Here is a 23562-nt window from a genome sequence, read left to right on the forward strand (position 1 = left end):
TGTAACTCATCGAAATAATAATTTTAGACCCAACAAGGTATATATATTCTTGATCAGCGTAAAATTCTAAGACGATTTAGCCCTGTCCGTCCGTCTGTTGTAATCACGCTACAGTCAAAACGAATAAATATAGGAAGCTAAAATTTTGCACAGATCTGTCCTTTGTCGGTCGACGATATCGTATAGCTCCCATATAACGGTACCCCTCGAATATTCGGTATTTTGATGATTTTAGCCACATACTTCAACGGAATTGTCTGAAATTCTACACAAGAAGTTCCTTGTGAGCACTTTACCCCCTGAATGAGAATTGTGTATATAGGTCCACGATATCGTATAGCCCCCATGTAACGGTACCCCCGATATTCGGTATTTTAAGGATTTTAGCCACATTTTTCAACGGAATTTTCTGAAAATCCACATAAGGGGTTCCGTATGGGTACTTAATACCTCGGAATAGAATCATCTATATAGGTCGACGATATCGTATTGCCCCCATATAACGGTAGCCCCAATATTCGGTATTTTGATGATTTTAACCACATTCTCAATGGAATTGTCTGAAATTTCACACATGAAGTTCTTTGTGGTACTCTACCCCCAGACGTAGATTTGTCTGTATAGGTCCACAATATTGTATATCACCCCATTATATCGGCACCTTACAATATTCGGTATTTTTAAGATTTTAACAGAATTTTTAATGGATTTCATTTTTTTGAAAATTTCTTAATTCGTTCCAAATGGCGGAGGGCTTGTTCAAAAACAGATCTCTAAAAAAGCATCTAGGTCTGATGTCCTTACTAGGTCAAATACCTAATTCGCTGGTTCTGACATAACAGAAGTTTCACATACAATTTTCGTTCATAAATATTGAACATTTTATTCTCATTTCATTCTTGAAATAATGTCACATAGTCCTGCAAAACTTTTATCTTGGCTTTTGACTAAAACTACGATATTATAAAAATCTTCGTAGCATTTACCCATATTTACGCCCTATGAAATATTAACGGGTATTCAAAACAATATTTAAAAATTTAGAGTCCTCTATATGATTTCCTGTAACTCTGATACTTGACTATATTCCTCAACGAAATCAGCATCTCTGTGGAGGTAAGAGTTGGATTTTTTTCATACAAAATTGTTGCCTATTTCACCAGATAAATATTATACAATACCCATCCAAAATGCTCGGCTTCAGCGTAACTCAGTCGTAACTCTTACCTCATTAAAATTGTCATGTCTATTGGTCCTTAGATGCAAGTCTAGAAAATTTTTAGGTTCTTGGTAAATTTTTAGGTTTAAACCCTAAATATTTCTACAAACTTCTTGCAAAACAACGGCCGTGTATTCTGATCCTTACCCTATCCCCAAAGGACAAGTTAAAAAATATCAACCGGCTTTGCCGACAGATGTATACACTCATTCAATGTTCGATGATTTTAATATACATATTAATTTCTGTTATGATTATTCACTTTGATGACCCTCTATGGAGTGGGTTCCGAAGGAATGGTCCAATATTATCCATTTCGTAGCGGATCTAAATAAATATAATATAAATATTGCGACATGCCAGGTTTGGACTTTTTATACCCTCCACTATACTATGGAGGGTATATTAACTTTGTCATTCCGTTTGTTAAATTCCGTTTGGCAGGTTCCGTTTGGCAGGTTAAATTCGTAAATAGGTCATGTAGGTCCACGTTTTCATATAGCCCCCATACAACGGTACCTCCCGATATTCGGCATTTTGATGATTTTACTGACATTGTTCACCGGAATTGTTTCAAATTTGGTATAAGTTCGAAATGGATACTACAGCCTATGACAGAAAATTGTCTCTGCAGGTCCATGTCTTCGTATAGCCCCCATATAACGGCACCTCCATATATTCGATATTTTGATGATTTTAGCGTCGTTATTCACCGGAGTGGTTTCAAATCAAGTATTTAGAGTTCGAAATGAGAACTACAGTCTGTGACAGAAAATTGTCTATGCAGGTCCAGGTCTTCGTAAAGGCCCAATATATCAGTACCTCCCTATATTCGGTATTTTGACGATTTTAGGTACAATACTCACCGAAATTGTTTAAGACGTCGTATTTTAAGTTCGTAATGGTAATGCTATGATAATGCTACAAAATGTGACAGAAAATTGTCTATGCAGGTCCAGGTCTTCGTACAGCTCCGATATAACGGTACCTCCCTATATACGGTATTCTGATGATTTCAGCTACATTATTCACCGTTTATTTCAAGTTTCAAATTTGAATATAGTAATGGCATATAACAAACAATGCCTATGTAGGTCCACATTGTTAGACCCCAATATAACGGCTATATTTGGTATTTTTAAGATCTTAACATAATTTTATAAACGGATTTTATTTTTTGAAAATTTCCAAATTCGTTCCAAATGGTGGAGGGTATTCAAAGTTCGGCCCGGCCGAACTTACTTCTTTTTAACTTGTTTTTGACTAACTTTTGTACAGATTTCAACATTTTTGGTAACAAAAGTACATATTTATGATTGTTTTCTCGAACAGAGTACAGTATTGAGCAATGTTGAAAATAAAAGTTGTTTGTAATGCATAGTTTTTGATAAAATAAGTATAATTTTTGGTAGGAATGGTAAAGGTGAATTTGAGTTTTTAGCTCTTATTGTCCACATAATACCAAATGATACCATTTCAGAAATTTAGTACCAGTTTAGAACTTTTTGCAACCTTAAATTTCTAATATCACAAAACCCCTTTCGTACATCTATCATGTACCCCATCAGTGACTCTCATTCCAAATTTTAAAAATTATAGAATTCATAGTCATTCTCCTCTTTTACACATAGAATATAGATATGCAGTCTACGACAAATATTTATAGGTGTTACAAAGAGAACCAATATAATATAAACATACCCTCCTTTCCATGGTGAGGGCATAAAAATACTCTTAAGCAACATTATTTTTTGTTAAAAAATATTTTTAAAACTTTCAGGGTAAAATCCCTGGATTTTTAATAATACGTACTATTTCCAAGGATATGATACCAAAAAACGTATATTTTTATTTAAAAAAAAATATCTTTTCCCATTCTTTCGATTTTACGACATTTGAAGATCAGAATAGACGTCATCCTTGTCTCCAGTAAAACAGATGTTTCTGAGATTTTCCAGTTGCATTTCTTCAGAATTTCAAAATTATTAACCTAATGTGACCATCATTTTATGTTGCCGTTCGGCAACCTGAAACTGCAAAAGAGATATAAAAGAATAAACCCCATAACAGTTGTTCCTAAATTTCAAGCTGTTTTCCTATTCGTACACCAGAAAAAATTGCAAAAGAATGACCAATAATTGAAAAATAACAATAATTCGATCGATCGGTAGTTTTGACAATTTAACACCACCTGCAAAAATTGTGCAACAAAGGAAAAGGCAATCCCAACAAATTGAGTGATCTAACTAATTGACAATAATTTTCCAATCTCTTGGCCATGATTGTGGAACACGCACGCGCAATTTACAATGGAAAAAAGAAGAAACGCTTCGCAAGCCATGGGTGGGAGATGTCCGAAAAATGTGCAAAAATACAAAACTTCTGGCACCCAACGAGGAACGATGCTAGACAGCTATTTACGACATTGGACAAAATTGAGCCATAAATAGCCATTGGTCATGGTTGGTCAGTGTGAGGCCAAAGCGCCCACCGTTTTTGGTCTGTAGCACACACACACAAAAACTCAACCGAGATGACCAATAATGAGGTCAATGCTACCCTTCACCCTTAAATGCTGACCACTGCTGGTGACCTAATGATGTCTAAGGAGTTTCTTTTCATGGGTGCTGGACAATAATAAGGCAGATTTTTTTAAAACTTTATTCACAACTGACCATTCGCCATTAATTTATGCATCATGACAACGTGCTCGCGGAAGCCTGAAATAGGATTAGTTTCATTTCATGTCAAAAAAGGTACAATTCGAAGCTGGGAATTTGAATAATTCCACAGTTATTGTAGTTGGTTCCATTGAAGTCTATTCAAACCACTGGTCGTCTTCCTCCCATAAATCACCCATTGTGCTGCAATGTCAGCACCCAAAAACAATGAAGAAACCTTTTAAATTTTTATGAAAGCAGGAGGCAAATAAAGTTGTTACATTTGCCAGCGACCAAACCTCGCTTCCCCTAGGGGAGTTAAACAAAATTTCCACACTTCACGAATTTATTCATTCATTCACTCAGATTTAAAAGAGGAGTTTTTTGTTCCTATGTGCCGAGAACTGAGAGGCCGAAACGCCTCCAAAATAATGATCCCTCCATGATTAACAACCGCTGTGACTTTTTTATGTGGAACATTTTTTTCTCCTGCACTCTCAGTTCGCAAGAGGCTTTGCACGGAATTCTATGACTGAGTTTTTGTTCGCTTTGATAAAAATCTGGAATTCAAAACATAATTGTCATTATTGGGGAGGGAGAGACCACGGAACGTGTGTATGTGCTTGAATTGATACTTGCCCACATGACCTGGACTTGGCGAGCCACAATGCGGCGACCCAACATTAACATTTCAATGCTGATAAACGGAAGTGAATGTCTTAATAAAACAAAGTTTTGTGTAACAACAATAACATTAATCTAAGAAGAAGACGGACAAAAAATTCATAATAAATTTCGAAAACTCAGATTTTTAAAATCACAGACGCGCTGAAGGGCCTGAGATTCTCCATTGACGTGTTGAAGGCCGGGGGAGTTTTCAAAAATAAAACGAGATTTAGTCTCCATACCAGACGAGCTGATGGGTCAGGGAGTCTCCATAGATAGTCTCCATAGCTGAGGGAGTTTCAACAGACAATCTGAAGGCCGGGGGAGTTTTCATAAATGAACTGATGGGTCGGGGAGTTTTTATAGAAGAGCTGATGTCGAGTCTCTATAGACGAGGTCGAGTCTCTATAGACGAGGTCGAGTCTCTATAGACGAGGTCGAGTCTCTATAGACGAGGTCGAGTCTCTATAGACGAGGTCGAGTCTCTATAGACGAGGTCGAGTCTCTATAGACGAGGTCGAGTCTCTTCTCTATAGACGAGGTCGAGTCTCTATAGACGAGGTCGAGTCTCTATAGACGAGGTCGAGTCTCTATAGACGAGGTCGAGTCTCTATAGACGAGGTCGAGTCTCTATAGACGAGGTCGAGTCCCTATAGACGGGGTCGCGTCTCTATAGACGAGGTCGAGTCTCTATAGACGAGGTCGAGTCTCTATAGACGAGGTCGAGTCTCTATAGACGAGGTCGAGTCTCTATAGACGAGGTCGAGTCTCTATAGACGAGGTCGAGTCTCTATAGACGAGGTCGAGTCTCTATAGACGAGGTCGAGTCTCTATAGACGAGGTCGAGTCTCTATAGACGAGGTCGAGTCTCTATAGACGAGGTCGAGTCTCTATAGACGAGGTCGAGTCTCTATAGACGAGGTCGAGTCTCTATAGGCGAGGTCGAGTCTCTATAGACGAGGTCGAGTCTCCCTAGACGAAATCGAGTCTCAATGGACGAGATCGAGCCGCAGTAGACGAAATCAAGTCTCCATAAATGAGCTAAAGGGCCATGCACTTTCCATAGACGAGCAAAGGAGTCTTTACAGACGACCTGTAGGTCCAGAGAGTGTCTATGGATGAGCTGAAGGACAAGGAAGTGTCCATAAACTTTTTGAAGGACCAGAAAGTGTTCATAGACGAGCTGAAGAGCAAGAAGTCTCCACAGATAAGCTGAAGAGCCAGACATTCTCCATAGACAAGCTGAAGGACCAGTAAGTGTCTATAAACGAGCTGAAGCGCAAGAGAGCTGAAGATCCTGCCTCTTCAACTTCATCTTTATAGGCGCGTCGAGAGAGCAGGTTCAAATATATCTCAAAGTAAGGTCTTCCCAATGAAGAACAGAAGGTCTCTCATAGAAGAAACCAGAAGGTCTTCTCAATAGAGAAGAGAAGATCTTCTCAATAGAGAAGAGAAGATCTTCTTCTTCTTGAAGACTCCCTAGTCATCTAGCAATTCCAACTTCAGGTCATTCATAGGGTCTACAGCCTTCTATAACTTTATGTCATAAAATTTTTTCTCTCGTCGTTCGTACACTAAACCCCGTGGGACATTGTTGTTTTCATCGAATTGTTTATTGAGATCTAGGTCGATAATTCTACTGATCAAACCCATTAGGATTACGAAATACATTGTCGTAGATTTCTATACAAACAATTATTAATGAATCCCTTCATAATTGTACATCCTTTCAAAAACTGGGCGTGGTTGTGTATTAAACCCACAAAACCATGAAAGAATTGGGTAAACTATTATTGAAGTTATAACTACCAAGTTTTAATATCATGTCATGGTTTCTTCACTATAAATGTTGTATAAATGTGCACATGGTCCACTTCCAAAATGGAAAACACGATCGATTGCGAAAGTTCGCCAGTATCGATTAAAAAAATTATGAGGCGATAAATTTTTGAAACGTTACGTTCATTAGTTTGGAATATAAAGCATTATTAAAGAAGAAGGCGAGTGGAAGGCTTCACCCACTTTGAATTTCTATTCATCACAGTAAATTCCAGAATACTCTGTGAAAATATCAGGAAAATTGATTCAACCGTTTCCCTGTCAATAAGGAACATGATAACACACATACAAAAATGGGGTTTTATAGATACAGATTGATAAGAGAGTGGGCGTTTTCTCCTCAAGTTTTTTAAAAAATATCCTTTATGTGGCCTTCCTCTAATTCATATTTGTAACAAACAGCGCCACTGCAGCAAAAAAAACAACGGCCATTTCGGAAACTATAACATCTGGCAGCAAGCCACACAATAAGTTGTAGTGAGGACACCTTTATATTACAATAACGAACCGCAGACATAAGCCATAACGTTATTCGAACAAGCTAATAATAATGTGGTAACTCCAGAATACTCTAGTTTGGGATAGTGTGCTACCAATATTTTCGAACTCATACACGCTATTATCGACAGAAATACCGCAATAACGACATAATTAATCATTGATTTAAACCATCACCATCAAACCATGGCTTCAACTTATCGTGCAACAAAGCTGTAAACGACTATCTAATAGGAGTGTTCGTTTACTCGATAATTTGTACAATTTTTAACTGGAAGCTATTCATTTACCCAAAAGTATAGCATGTGAGTGCAAAATGAGAGAGTCATTTTGACATTGGAGTATCTGAGAGTTTGTAAATTATAACTGGGAAAATTTCTTCAGTTTTTCAATAATCAGTTGAATTGTAAACAAACAAATAAATTAAGCCAATATTTTTTCTACGGAAAAATATTAACAAAAGAGGTTTCGGATGATGAGCTTTGTTGTTTATTTAGTTGTCAAATCCAGCTAAAAAATTGCGAAATCGTGGATAACCATTGTCCTTGTCAGGAATATTGGTTGTTGAGCCGATCTAGCTATGTATATCCGCCCGTCCGTCTATCCATGTCAATTTGTAAACACCATACAGGTCGTGAATCACGATTTAGGTCAGAATAGAACCCTATTTGGAGATGATCGCAAAATACTTAGGAGTGAAATGGAATATAGATCGCAATTATAGGCCAAACGACGCCAAACTTAGCACATGGCTAGAGTTTAGGGTTGGTCAAAAGCCTAACATTTTTTTGATCATCGGTCAATATTTAGCGGGTAAATTACATAGATCATAATTTTATGTAAAAAAATACGAAAATTTCGACTAACCGAATATTTTTAATCCCGGCAAAAATAAAAATAACAAAATTATAACTCAAGAACGGCTGGATGGTTTTAAACAATTCTCAGAAATTCGGAATGGTCCCTTGCATAAAAAGGATAAAATCTAAGAAAATCGCGTGAAAATTGCAATAAAAAAGTGAACATTATTTTATTTTTGAATACCCTCTACCATTTGGAAAGAATTTGGATATTAAAAAATACTTTTAAAAATCATAAAAATACCGAATATAGGGAGTTACCGTAATATGGGGGTATATACGAAAACGTGGACCTGCACAGCCAAGTTTTGTCATAGTCCATTACAATATTCACATAGGAAACTTGAAAAAAAATCCGGTAAATAATATTGCAAAAACATCATAATACCGAATACGAAATATGAAAAAATTTTGGTGAATAATGTCGTTATAGTCATAAAAATACCGATCATTTTCAATACCAAAAGCCCTGTAGACCAAACACACATTTATCAACCTACTTCAAACGGCTCGGAAGCTAGAGTGATTTCCACAAATGGACAGATAGACGGATGAACATCACTAAATCGACATTGAATCATTGCTGATATCCATATATACACTGATACAAAGTGAAACACACAGACTTGGTTCATTGAATAAAACCGAAAATGACAGTCGTTGACTTAGGTTTTTTATCGTTATCTTTGGAACGAAACAATTTTTGACATTGTGCTTTATAGAGTTGCCACATGCGCGATATTGGCACTAGTTTCGGCATTTTTTATTTTTCATGACTTGGTTCGGTATGGCAGTGAGCCCTCCATATATCTTCTGGTGTTAGAAATGTTTACAAATTGTGTTAACTTATATATTAAGCTACAAACTACGTACGACACCACAACTTAGTCGTTTTCCTCTGTTATATTTTCTTCAAATTTTAGTTATCTAATTTAATTTTTAAAAACAAGAGAGCACAGGCTATATCCGTTCGATTGTGTAATCAAGAAATTTTTTCTGTTGTTGGTTCATTTGTACCGCTAATTATTTTGCGATCAGCAAAAGTCCCCTATGTATCTCCAAATTTAGACTCAACTATATGATTTGCTTGTCCACGATATTTGGCCTTTTGTGTATTTCAGATACCGCCTGTAAGTAATACTGGTATTTTTTCACTCAAAAGTAGTGGTACATTCTACCTACTGTACTAAACTTTAACTTTATGCGAGATTTCGTATCCCTTGGTTTCTTTTTGTAGACTTTATAACGGCTGCAAAATCAGGAACATTTTTAGTTGTTGGTCCATTTGAAGCCCTAAATATATTCCGGATATCTTTGAAAGCAATTTTCGATAATTGCAATCTTAATATAATAGTCCCAACCTGTGTTGTAAGGTGAAAACATATTACAAAATATGCACTTCAATATTATATATTGATATTTGCCATAATTATAGTTTTTATTTGAAACGAGACAAAGTACATTTACATACAAAATATCTTCCAGTATTAACCTAGGTAATTAACCAATCACAGATAATTTGACTATAGAAAACATACATTAAAATTATTATATTAATTAAATTCCCACAAAAATGCTTCTTACACTTTCTCTGTTCCAGAACCTGCAAGAATCTATTAGTTTTGTATTTTTTTTTTTTTTTTTTTGCGATATCATAAATGGAAAATTGGTTATTGTAGTAAAAAAGTTTTACATTGCAATTCTGTAACAGACCAACTACGTATCATGGTAAGATGAAGAAAGTCATTTCGAATATGCATATCCATCCCTGCATTTAATTCTACCATACTATGGCCGGTTATTACATCTTTCCGATAGATGAAACAATGATGTTGTCGGACACATAAAACGTTTTTCGTTATTACAAGTTTCGTTTAAGTATGAACTGTCCGATAAGCAAAAGGTCAGACAATCTTCCCTTTATATTTTAACGTAAATTTACTGAATTCATGTTGCCATATTTTATATTGAAAATATGGCAATAACAGCAAAATTTATTTAAATAAAAAATGGATAACGTAAATCGTTTATTTTATATTGGAGAACTGAATTATAGATTTATTTCACGAAATTAATTACAAATTCGTTTTGTTCATTATTTTTAAACTAAAATGAAGATGCCATTGTGAAAAAAACTCAGCGACTACCAGTTACTTTTACAAAAACCTTGCCACATCTCTGTAAAAAATCATTTATTTTAACGCAAAGATATAAAATGAGAACTTTATAACTTTAACTATAAAGGAAAGATATAAAAACGGGCCTATGTATATCAAAATTCACACATTTTGTAACGAAATGAATCTTCAAACACATAAAGAACTTGATTTTAACATTTAATTAAGTTTTCCCATTGTGTTATTTACTCACTCACTAAAAAAGAACAATATTTTTTTGGTAATTCTGACAATATCCATATATTTAGATCATTTTTCATATAACTTTCTAAAATTAACTCCACCTTGTCTTCATTCATGGTTCACCATGGTTTACGTCCAATGACGATTATTTTAGAAACTGAAATTTTTTGAGAATTATTAGATATTTGAAATGTTTTAAATTAATTAAGCGTATTTGACCAAGCGATATATTTCTTAGCTCTTATTGTTTTATATCACACTAATAATAAATGATATATTGTCCCAGCTACGCTAATTTCCGAAACAAATTACAGTGACAGAGTGTAAGGAAGCACATGTAAGTTGATGCCATTATATTAACATTTAATACAAAAATGCGTATTAAAACATCATTAAAATCTAATTAAATATCTACAATAGGATGTCATTTGTGGAGTACTGTGATAGACATTAAGAACGCCGTTCAATATTAAATCCGGCGCAGTACTTTTGTCACTGACATTAATATGCCGGCGTTGGCTGACAGATTTAGTCGGCTTCATACTTTCTTGACGTTTAGTTTGCAAAATAATTATTCGAAAAAATTGGTTGGAAAAAACAAGTGTCCCGGGAAGTGTTGTAGAAATGTTGAATAATTTTTGAAAAAGGTTGACAATATTCAATAAACAATGCCTGATAGAGCATTAGTTTACAATGTTAAATAGTATAGCCATTGTAGAGTAGTTCTGTTAGACTTCAAAGAGGGTAATAACTGGAAACAAAATTGAACAAGCTACACCCACAACGAAGCAAACATCGTAATGGTCAGAGAAAGAAAGAAAAACCAGCAACAACAAAATCGATAAATGTTTAAACAGCAGTTCAAATGGAATAAGCAATTGTCTAAAAATAAATATTAGAAGAAATAAAGAGACGACTGAGCGGATGAAAGTGAAATAATTATTCCAAAAAACTTAAAAACCAACAACAATAACCACGACGACAACAATAGAAAGTAAGACATACGGCAAGACAGGCGTAGACATTTGTTTAACAAAACAAACAACAATACAAAATACAACAAATTTTCACACGCCAAGGGAAAACTCACAGGCAATAACAATAAGACGACGGCAACGTTGACGCCAACATCGCCACTTGGCTGTGACGTCGACAGTGAGAAAAAAGTTATCGCAAAAATCACAATAACAACATATCAACAAATACAACAACAATGTCGTCTTTGGGGGGAGGTGCTGCAAGCAATAGCATTCCAACAATTTCTGCAGCCGTATCATCATCGTCACTAGCCAGCAAGACGTCAGCGTCAAATTCCAGTGATGCCCTCAGCTCCTCCAACAGACAGCTGTTGACCACCATACAGATTGTTCAGCAGAAATTCAAAGAGAATGAAAATGTTTTGTCGGTATGTTTTGTTTGCGATTATGACGATTTGAAATCATATATTATCAGGGTCAATGTGTTATTTTTTTTTTTCATTGCCTTGATGTGTGTGTTTAATTTCTATTTTTTCATGAACTTGTCTTATCCAATGTCGTTCTTTTTTCCTAGATATTTGAGGCCTATCAAATCATTGGCCAAGAACACACAAGCCGTATCCTCTGTCTGGTTGTGTCAGTGGCGGGTGGCACCTATGCTGTTTTTTCTATGGCCGCGTCCCGTTTGCCACCGCGATCTTGCAGTGATTTGACTATTGATAAGGTTTTCCCTTTGAATGAATCATTTTGTATGGGCAATGGTAAGCAAAAACAAATTTAAAAAAATATGCTAGACGAAATCTTATCTATGTACATTGATAACTGAGTTGAGTTGGCTAATAGTTGTTCGACGTACGTATGCTTCAATATTGTAAACGTATTATCTGAAAGTCAATACGGGTATTTCAGTATCAACATTTGTATGTATTTCGATACTAATATTTGTTGTTATATTAACCTTTATAATGTTATCATAGAAGATGCTAATGGTCTAATAGAGAAGTGGTCTTAAAAATAAAGGGGATGTGGTTCCTTCAAACAGCAGAATCTATCCTGGCCAATTATTCTTTATTTTCCCGTTAAAGTCAGGATATTAATGCAGGTGTAGGTGTCGACCACTTTATGACTTGCTAGCAGTAACATTTCAGGAAGCAACTCGCTACACTTGCTCGTTTCCAGAAACTGCAATAATCTACTTTTTTTGCAAAATTTTTCAATACTTTTGCATTTTTGCAGGTCGGGAGCATATCAATTGTCTCCAATAAAATAATCCTCATTTAACAGACATTCCCAAGAGAGAATTCACAGTGTTGTTTTCCATATATGAAAATGAAAAGCTGATTTGCCAACGGCAAAACCGTTTTTTTATATCCTCAGCCATATACAGCCAAAACATGCCTCGTCGAAATAACCCTAGGTCTCTTTGGACCAAAATCGTTTCAAATTCATCCGTCCGTCTGGCTGGATGGTGCGCACGATAACTCTCGAAGGGAGTATCCGACTTGATCCAAACTTGGCACATCGTAATATTTGGCAATATTGGTCCACTCCTTCTGGTACCTCCCCCACAAAGGTCGAAATTTTCGAAGAAAATATTTTGTTGCACAGAAAGAGAACGGTTTATCCGACTTTGCTTTAGCTTTGCGAATCCTTATATTTGCATCAGTGCTAGGTCTGTTGCAAAAATGGACAATATAGGTCCTCTCCATCAAAAGTCTCCCCCACAAAGAGCAAAATTTTGAATAAGTATAACTCTTATAAAATGTAATATAAGAGTCCGATTGTCTTCAAATTACACACAATATTGTCTTCAAATTTATACAATATTTTTATTAACCCATGGTTTGGTGTAAAGATCGAGTATGTTGGTCCACTCCTTCTGGAAGAAACGAATATAAAATCCGAAATAAGCATCTGGTTATGTTCATATTTCATACATCCCATTATTTCTACTAAGACAAGATCAACTGTAAAGATAGGATATAAAGGTCCACTCCTTCTAACTTTCTACTTTAGACTTTTTGTACTCAAACAGAATAGGAGTTGCACGATCTTGAGCGACATCTAAAAGAGTCCAACTCCATTTAATTTTGCGCCATGACTGGTATCAAAATTCCTCATTAAGTTATCTACTTCAAATAGTGTATCTGGTTGTCAAAAATCAATTTTGCTACTAATTCGTTTAAAATATATGACTAAACTTCTTAATCTAAATATTAACATTTAGTTCCCGTATTAACTATGTGTCCGCACCATGACTGGTGTCAAAATTTCTCATTAAGTTATCTACCTCAAATAGAATATTTGGTTCTCAAAAATCAATTTTGCTACTAATTCGGTTAAAATATATAACTAAGCTTCTTAATCTAAATATTAACATTTAGTTCCCATATTAACTATGTGTCCGCACCATGACTGGTGTTAAAATTCCTCGTTGAGTTATCTACTTCAAATAGATTATCTGGTTATCAAAAATCAATTTTTGCTACTAATTCGGTTAAAATATATGACTAAACTTCTTAATCTAAATGTTAACACTTTTGTATTTAGTTCCGATATTAACTATGGGCCCGGAATAATAATAAGAATATATTACTATGGGTGTACTGTTATCTTGATATTGATTTCTTCATTTGTTGTTGTGTAGTTTTTTAGATAAATAACTAATTATCGGCTAAGTGTGAAAAAATGTTCATTGGTTGTGTCGTAATGCTCCATAAAAGTAGATTTTTTCAAAACATAATATAAATGTTTATATAAAAGTTTAAATATAATATAAACTATAACGAAACAGCTCTGTCAATATTAAATTTCTTTAAACCAATACAATTTATTCAGATTTTTTAGGTTTTACACGTATGATTTCTTATCAGCTTCGGAAACTATTAGACATATTAATTGTTCAGTTTGTGACACACATACAATTTCAACGTAAAATATTTTTTATAGGCATGAAATATTGATTTCTACAAAAGTGTTTTTCGTGTTCAATGAGCTCTTTATATACAAATTGTTTTTTTTTATTGATTTTTTTATTTTAAAAACATTTTCTTTTCTCTTGCAGACAGAAAGGGTTCCATATCACAGTTACAATTCACACTAAAATGTTCCGATGAACAACCAGTGAAATATTTCTACTATCCTCTTTCCTCGGATAATGATGTTGTGGATTTTGATACATTTCAAGCTCAAGTGACATCGGCAAAAATGTCCATGGTCCTTTCACCAAGTGAATCAACTGCACTAAGTTTTGCTTGGGTCAACGATTATCGACAAATTGGTGAAGTCAAACAGGAAATGAAGAGACGAGAACATGAGTACATAAAATACAAGGATTTCACGTATGTAACAAATTAGGCATAATGCGATCATATTTTAATTCGATTAAATCTTTATATTTACAGAATCTATTGTGCCACATATAATGTAAATAATAAGTCATATATTGATTCCCCTTTACATTTATGGTTGGCTGCCTCTGAAGATGCACCAGATATTTATGCCATAGCCCTACAAGAATTGGATACATCAGCCAAAGCCATAACATTCAGTGAAAATCGTCCAGATTATATGTGGATGTAGGTCCCACTCGAATTGTTATCTTTAACTAAAAACGGAATTAAATACTATTGTTTTCTGTTCTGTTTTAGTATGAAAATGTTGGAAAGTGTCCATGACAAGGGTGAATATGAAGAACTTACCTCTGTACGTTTGGTGGGCATGATGTTGACCGTCATTGTGAAGAGAGAAATCCGTTCTTCTATTACCCGCCACAATGTAAAAACAATTGCCAGAGGCATTCTCAATACTTTGGGAAATAAAGGCGGTGTTGCGGTTAGTTTGCAGCTGAACGAGGCCAATCTATGTTTTGTCAATTCTCACTTGGCTGCCCATATGGGATTTGTGGAGGCTCGTAATGAGGATTATCATGGCATTGTGAAGGGATTGGTTTTTGATGATGAATTAAGGAGGACCATTAATGATCATGAGTGAGTTACAAATCTACATAAATATCTTAAAAAATATATAAAACTTTATTTATTTACAGTCACATATTCTGGATTGGTGATTTGAATTATCGCATTGAAGAGCCACCCGGTTTACAATTACCAGTGGCCCGTTCAACAGCCCACTCGGCAGAAATTCTGCTCAAATATGATCAGTTGCGACAAGAAATGCGCAAAGGCAATTGTTTTGAAGGTTACACCGAAGGCCCGATAAATTTCCGTCCTACCTATAAATATGATCCTGGAACCGATAATTATGACAGTAGTGAAAAACAAAGAGCACCAGCCTATTGTGATCGTATTTTATGGAAAGGATCACGCATTACACAATTGGCCTATAACAGTGTTATGGATATACGGCAAAGTGATCATAAGCCGGTCTATGCTGTGTTTAGAGTTAGCATAAAGACACGTGATGATCATTTGTACAAGAAGGTCCATGAGGAAGTTCTGAAACTGCTCGATAAACGCGAAAATGAGAGTCAACCACAAATTATTGTGGAGAAGACAATCATTGATTTTGGTATGGTGCGTTTCAATGAAACAGTGGTGAGTGATTTTACGGTTTCAAATGCCTGCCCCATGCAGGTTGGTTTCGAGTTTAAACGTAAAGATCCACCGCTAAATGCCATATGTGAGAAATGGTTGAGAGTTGAACCATGGAAAGAGAAACTAATGATAGGTTTGTAAACCTTATATGATTACCATATTCCATTGCATAATTAATTAATTTTGTCTTCCTTATAGATTCCACCAAAAGTATACGTGTAAAATTATCAGCCAATGTTGATTCCATAACTAGTCTATTGCAAAAAATTCGCACCACCAATTGGAAATTTGATTTTGATATTCTAATTTTACAAGTTGAAAATGGTCCACATATCTTTATTACCGTAACGGGTGAATACAAGCCCAGCTGTTTTGGTTTATCCATGGAAACGTTGTGCCGTACCGATCGACCACTGTGTGAATATGACCAACAACAAATTAAAGATTTGGTTGGTTTACATAGATGCAATTGATGGAAATTATTATTAATCATTTTATGGTATTTCAGATGAACGATGAATCTCCAGAATTCCGTGTTACCATGCCTCGAGAATTCTTTTTACTCATTGACTATTTACATAAGCAGGGACCAAAGGTCGAGGGAGCTTTTACCTTGGATTCATTGGAATTTAAACATGCCCGAAATGTCGAATTTAATGATATTAGAGATTGGTTGGATACATGGTCGAATAATGAATTTCGTAAGTAGATATTATACATTACAAATGTTGTAACCACTTGTTGATATAGATTATTTTTCTAAGTAGTAATTGACGAAGTAATTTAGTGTGAAATTGAAATATCGGAGTATTGCCCACTCATAGTCCTGGGCTAATCGACAGAGATGTCTAGAAGTTTTCATTACTATGTTTCATATTCATTAGCTCCCCAAAATCCCAATTTGGATAATTTCAAAACTTGTAACTTGTTTGTGGAAGCTTGAGAGGTCTATCAAAGGAAACCTTCCTCGTTCTCTATTATGCCAGAGCTCGATTTGTTGTTATGTTACTGCTATGTAAACTAAAGCTATTTTAACTTATCCATTAGACTACAAAAATGTGTTTTCTTAAAGCACTGAATATTCATCTACCTTCATTATATTTTGTATCTATATAATTTAGTGAGGTAGATTAGATCCATAATTGTAAATGGGAGTCGAATACTGTTAGCACCTTATTTGGGATGCCGTAGTTATTTTGTTGTTGCAAATACTTGCAATGCACGACCAGCTGTGGTTGTTCATAAGATAAACCTTATTGATCTATACTTTCCCCAGAGGTCGCAGTTCTTTAGCTAGTGCTAAAAGGCTCCTCCTGAAACAACAGGTCCGTATCCTTTTTTGTCTGGGACCTATCATTCTGTATTTACAAAGTCTAGGAAGATACGTAGGTCGAAAACTATAAATGAGTCTCTAGATCAATATGTCTGCCAGGAATGCTAAAGTTATATTCATACTGTCCTTGAAGCCAACATCATCCATTGGAGCTAGAGAGTCAGTCTTAGTCAAGCAGAAATAATTATATCCATCCTACCCAAGATTGATTCAGCTGACTCTATTTTTACCGGCTCATATAATATGAAGAATGTTAGCTCAGTATGCGGCTATTTGTCATGTCACATTTCTCAAGAAAATCTATAATTAGGTCTGATGAAGATAAACACAACAATTCCGGAAAATATGAGTTATTAATAGAATAAGTTATTGGTTATTTCTGGAACCATCAACCGATACGGTTTAAGTAAAGCCTTTCAGGGACTAGAACGATTCAGCTAGGTACTTTGCAAAGTTATTTTAAAGCCCCTTGTTTATTTGAAGAATATCGTCCATGATTAGTCATCTTTACAGAGCCAAGTGAATAAGTTTGAACAAGAAACAAAATTCAGATGCAGGAGAAGTGAAATAATACTTAGATCTAAACGATTCTATTAGGCCCTTTTCGAAGCCATTTGTTTGGCCCATGGAGTATTTAATGAATGCCGTATATTAGAATGTGTGAGCGTTTCACATAAAATTGGTGCCTCTTTCCAAAAACTCTTTTGGCTCTTTTTAGTTAACTTTGAGTTTTTCGGCAACAGTAATTATACCCTCAGCCATATGGCTAGAGAATAAACGGTTTTAGATCTAGGTCTCTTTGGACCAAATCCTTTTCAGGACATTTTGAGTCGATCTGGCGATGTCCGTCCGTCCGTCTGTCTAAATTTTAAGTCAGGTACGAAAACGGACAATATCGGTCCACTCCATCAAGTACCTCACCCACAAAGGGTCAACATTTTGAACATCCACGAAGCTCAAATAAAGCGAAATTAACATGCAATTCCATTTAGACTTGGTGCATCTCAATATTTGTATCAGAGGAGATCTGTAATAGATAAAGTTGAGATCGAGCCATTCCTTGTGGTACCTCCGCCAAAAAGGGTCAACATTTTAAATAACCAAAACGGCCATAAAATCCGAAATGAGCATCCGATTCTCTTCATTTTTCACACATCACATTTATACTAACACAAGATCTATTAAGATGGGATATATCGGCCCAATCTTTTAATACCTGCCCCACAAAGGTCAACATCCGATTCCATTCAGACTTGGTACATCTCAAGATTTCCATTAATACAAGAACTGACCATTTCTTTTGGTACCTCCCGCCATAGGGTTCAAGATTTTGAAAAACAAAACGCTCAAAGAAAGCAAAATAAGCACCCAACTCTCTTCAAATTTCACACATTCAAGCATTTTTGCTTACGCAATATCTGTTGTGAAGATGATATATATCTGCGAACTCCTTCCAGTACCTCACCCACAAAGGGTCACAATTTTCAATATTCTTCTTTACAACTTGTTATATCTAAATATTTCTCTCAACCAGAAAATTGGAAATAAATGTTCGATTTTCTTGTAATTTTGCCCATATCAATATTTTTATCTGTATTAGACGAATTATGAAAACAGAATACTTCGGTCGACTATATCTGGTACCTCACGCACATTTTAGCATATTCTAAAAATTATCACATATCTCATATAAATTGAAGGAAGTAGTCGATAAAGTCCAAACCTGGTACGTGGCAATATTTATATCATATATATTTAGGTCCGATACGAAATGGATAATATTGGTGCATTACTTCGGAACCTACTCCATAAAAGGCCAAGAGTTTGAAATTAAAAATTATTTAAATCGAACATTGGTTGAGGGTATACATCTGTCGGAAAGCCGACTGATACTTATTAACTTGTTAACATTGTCTTTAAATAATGTTAATTATGATTCAAATTTCCAATATGTATTCTCCTCAACCACGTTAAGCTGTATACGCATTTGCATTGGATTCCTTTCCACCTATGTCATCACTTGTAAAAACTTTGTAACAATTTTCCAATATTTACGTCATCTTATCTTTCTTCTCACAATTTCAGCTGGTACACCACAAGCTGCGGCAGAAGCTTTACTTATGCTACTCCATTTGCCGGAGAAGCCATTGCTGGATCCCTATGTTGATGATCTCCTGAAAACTAAAACCACCGCTGAAGCCATGGAATTAGTTTCGTTATTAAGTTCACCCAAAAGAAATGTTTTTGTTCATTTATGTATGTTCCTACGTGAGGGTATCGAACGTAAATATTACAATGGCATGCATGTGGGTAAGTAGTATAGCCACAAGAATACTTTGCTATTCGTTGTACGCGCTTATGGTAATTCCTTCACGATTTTTTCTTGCTCTTCCCTTACAGCCACAATATTTGGTCGAGTACTGTTGCGAAGCACTAAAAAGTCAGATGATTATTATCGTGACATCAATTGTCGAGAATTTATGCAACGTTTCATAAGTAACGGGGAAATGAGTACGTTATCATCATCCTCATCGTCGGCATCCTCGGCAACTGGCAGCCATCACAATCATCATAGAGCCACAACGCCAGTGGCTAAAATGAAAAACTCTGCATCAAATGCAAGTTTATCAGGGGGCAGTACTGCAGCAGTGGATTCATCCTGAAAGGAAATATAAAACAAAAGCAAATAACAAGAAATGACTTAATTGAATTATTTGTAAATTTGTTGTGTTAGGCAAACAGTTTTATAGCATTTTTTTTTTGGTAACAAAAGTTCATTTTTGCTAGAATTTTTAAAAATTTTTTAACCACAGACATCTCAACACTTCTTGTTAACGCCGAGTACACATAGTTTTCTATTTTACCCACCCCCCACATATGTTTTGCAAGTTATCTATGGACATGTTCGTTTTTTACATACCACATATCTAAGATATATAAATATGGTATACAGTTATATATAAAGGAATTATAAAATATTAACAACGATTTCTATATATATACATTTGTATTTTCTTTGTCTACCGACTACGTTTAGTTCAAATTGTTGCGCTTAAATTCCATTTGTGTGTTTTTATTGCACAGATAGCTTTAAGTCATTTATAATTATTTGTAAGTCTAGTTATTATTTTTAAATATCTACTGTATTTATGCATCTATTAATTATTACAACAAATGATCAAAATTGTTTAATTAATTAGTTGAGTACAATACGAAACAAAATTTGTTTTCGGAGACATGAGTTTCTCTCTATCTATCTATATAAATATTGTAATTTATTTGAGTTTTAACGTCGTAATTTATTTAATATCTAATAAAAGTTAAGTTGAATTATTGTTAATAATCGATATTGAAAGAAAAAGAAAAAAAATTTATTCTCTTTTGCTGTTGTTGCAGCTATTGTGTTTTTGCAGGGTATAACCACAAACTATATACTATAACCATTAGTTGGAGAATTATTACCAGGATAACCCTACACTCATTTTTACCACTAACATCCACGCAAACTAAGAATTCCCATTGTGTTTAACGTTTAATGACAAACATTTTGGCCGTATTGAGACATTCAACGCGTATTGAGACTGTTACTGTTACACCTTCCTGGACTAATAAAACATCATATGATAGTAGTTCCGTGTCATTGTTGTATTCGCGCATTTCCCAATGTGTCTCTAACTACCCAGTTCAAGTGGATTCGGACAGTTTACCACATTTCATGGTTAAGACACCCACGAATCCGAGTAAGAAGGATGACAGAATGGCTGAAAAACTTCAACTTAATTTTTCATTTTCTTCAATCTTATTTTTAAAATAACTCAATTTTTATACCCTCCACCATAGTATGTAGGGTATGTTAAGTTTGTCATTCCGTTTGTAACACCTCGAAATATATATTTCAGACCCCAAAAATATATATTCTTGATCAGCATAAATTTCTGTGTCAAAATGGAAATCACTCTGGATTCCGAACGAAATGAAGTAGGTTGATACCTCCCTATTATCGGTATTTTGGTGATTTAAGCGACATTATTCACGGGAAATGTTTTAAATTTGGTATTTGAAGTTCGTAATGGATACTACAGCCTATGACATAAAATTGTCAGTGCAGGTTCATGTCTTCCTTTAGCCTTCATATAACTTTACCTCCCGATATTCGGTATTTTTATGATTTTTGCGACATTATTCACGGGAAATGTTTTAAATTTGGTATTTGAAGTTCGTAATGAATACTACAGCCTAAGATAGAAAATTGTCTGTGCAGGTTCATGTCTTCCTTTAGCCTTCATATAACTTTACCTCCCGATATTCGGTATTTTTATGATTTTAGCGACATTATTCACGGGAAATGTTTTAAATTTGGTATTTGAAGTTCGTAATGAATACTACAGCCTAAGACAGAAAATTGTCTGTGCAGGTTCATGTCTTCCTTTAGCCTTCATATAACTTTACCTCCCGATATTCGATATTTTTATGATTTTAGCGACATTATTCACGGGAAATGTTTTAAATTTGGTATTTGAAGTTCGTAATGGATACTACAGCCTATGACATAAAATTGTCCGTGCAGGTTCATGTCTTCCTTTAGCCCTCATATGACTTTACCTCCCGATATTCGGTATTTAGATGATTTTAGCGACATTATTCACCGGAATTGTTTCAAATTTAATATTTGAAATTCGTAATGGATATTACATCCTATGACAGAAAGTTGTCTGTGCATGTCCACGTTTTCGTATAGCCCCCATATAACGGTACTTTCCGATATTCGGATTTGACGATTTTAGCTTATTATTCACCGATTATTTTCAAATTTCGCATTTGAATATGGTAATGGCTTGTGACAAAACTTGCCTATGCAGATCCACGTCGTCGTATAGACTCTAATATAACGGCTAAATTTTGTATTTTTAAGATTTTAACGGATTTTTATTTTTGAAAATTTCCAAATTCGTTTCAAATGGTGGAGGGTATTCAAAGTTAACACGCCTTCAATCTAACAGGGAAAGAAATATACGAGCATGAGTAACGCAAGAACAATGAGACATGCTCCAACGAAGCAACAGAAGGCGTGCAAGAATCTGAAGGGCTAACGAAACCGTCAACAATTTAATAATGTCTTAAAAAAAAAAAAAAATGAATTTTGTCGCACAGTACTATGATGAGGGGGAGGTTTTAGGCCTCCAGATTTTTAAAATTTATGTATCAATTCGACTACATCAATCACGTACCGTACATTGCAGTGTGATGACTTCTCGAAAAATCCTTTTTGAATTACAAGTGGGCAGTTGATGTGAACTATTAGACTATATGAGATGAAGTTATGTGAAATTTATATTACATTTCAGAATTTAAGCTCTAGTCCTTCATCCAATACCAAACATAAACCTCAATATCAAAGTCGACGATTCCAGTCATAACCCTTCACCCAATACCAAATTTATTAATATTTAGTAGGCCTTTCCTGAACAATCTACATCTCTCTATCCTAGACACCAATGGTGATCCAAAATTGGTACTTTTCGAACAATTACAGTACACATTTGCAAAAGCTCTTCCATATCTTAATTCCAGATACCAACAGAGACCTCAATATCAAATTTGAGGATTCCAGCCTTATTCCCTTATCCAATAACAAATTTAGTACCATTTAGTACTTTTCGTACAAATATGGGGCGCATTTCCAAAACAACCTTCATATCTTAACCTGTGACACCAACAGTGAAATGTAAGTCATATTTCAGGATTTAAGCTCTATTCCTTCATTCAATACCAAGCAGATATTAAATTCGAGGATTCCAGTCCTATACCTTGGCTCAATACACACATTTGCAAAACCTCCTCCATACGTTAAATCCAAATAACAACAGAGACCTCAATATCGAATTTTAGTACCTTTCGTACAAATATAGGACGCATTTCCAAAACCATTTAAATCACATTTCAGGAATTAAGCTCTAGTCCTTCAATCAATACCAAACTGACAACAACGTCAAATTCGAGATTTCCAGCCCTATCCCTTGACCCAAACCAAATTTATTAACATTTAGTACGTCTATCCCGAACAACATACATTTCTCCATCCTAGACACCAATAGTGTTCCCAAATTAGTACCATTTAGTAATTTTCGAACAATTACAGTACGCATTTCCAAAACCACCTCTTAATTCTAGGTAGCAAAATATACTTTACTTTCAAATATGAGGATTCCGGCCATTCCAATACCAAATTTAGTAACTTTTTTACAAATGTAGGACGTATTTCGAAACCACCTCCAAATCTCAAGTTTCAAAATTTTATCTCTATTCCTTCACCAATACCCAATGAAGTACCATTCTGTACTTTCGTACAATTTTAGTACACGTTTCCGAAACCGCCTCCATATGTCCAGGCTGAGCGATTCTAATAGAAAATTTCAGATTTCAAGCACTACTTGTTCACCTAATACTAAATTGTAGCAAATAGGGTACTATTTAGTACATTTCGTGCACGTGTAGTACACATTTGCAAAATCACCTCTTAATCACGAACCTAACATCAACAGGGACCCCAACAGAAACTTTCAAATTCATCCGTTCACCCTAAACCAAACTGTT

The 23562-nt window shown here is 35.0% G+C and overlaps 1 protein-coding gene across 1 annotated transcript; it reads left to right on the forward strand.

Moving 5' to 3' along the window:
- Positions 1-10627: 10627 nt before the first annotated feature.
- On the forward strand, positions 10628-19876 carry LOC101897751 (type II inositol 1,4,5-trisphosphate 5-phosphatase). The gene is made up of 10 exons (XM_005184020.4): positions 10628-11507; positions 11654-11840; positions 14144-14420; positions 14484-14657; positions 14730-15068; positions 15128-15768; positions 15834-16084; positions 16144-16336; positions 19054-19278; positions 19369-19876. The coding sequence occupies exons 1-10, from the start codon at positions 11316-11318 to the stop codon at positions 19629-19631; spliced, it is 2742 nt and encodes a 913-aa protein (XP_005184077.1). The 5' UTR covers positions 10628-11315; the 3' UTR covers positions 19632-19876.
- Positions 19877-23562: the final 3686 nt, after the last annotated feature.

The sequence above is a fragment of the Musca domestica genome, unplaced genomic scaffold (assembly GCF_030504385.1).
Source record: "Musca domestica strain aabys unplaced genomic scaffold, Musca_domestica.polishedcontigs.V.1.1 2, whole genome shotgun sequence".
Classification (NCBI taxonomy): Eukaryota; Metazoa; Arthropoda; class Insecta; order Diptera; family Muscidae; genus Musca; species Musca domestica.

Bases quoted from the DNA above. Each gene is read 5' to 3' on its own strand.
- LOC101897751 (XM_005184020.4), top strand. From the start codon at position 11,316: ATGTCGTCTTTGGGGGGAGGTGCTGCAAGCAATAGCATTCCAACAATT. The intron at 15,069-15,127 runs GTGAGTTACAAA...ATTTATTTACAG, and splicing joins AGGACCATTAATGATCATGA to TCACATATTCTGGATTGGTG. The intron at 16,085-16,143 runs GTTGGTTTACAT...ATGGTATTTCAG, and splicing joins AACAACAAATTAAAGATTTG to ATGAACGATGAATCTCCAGA.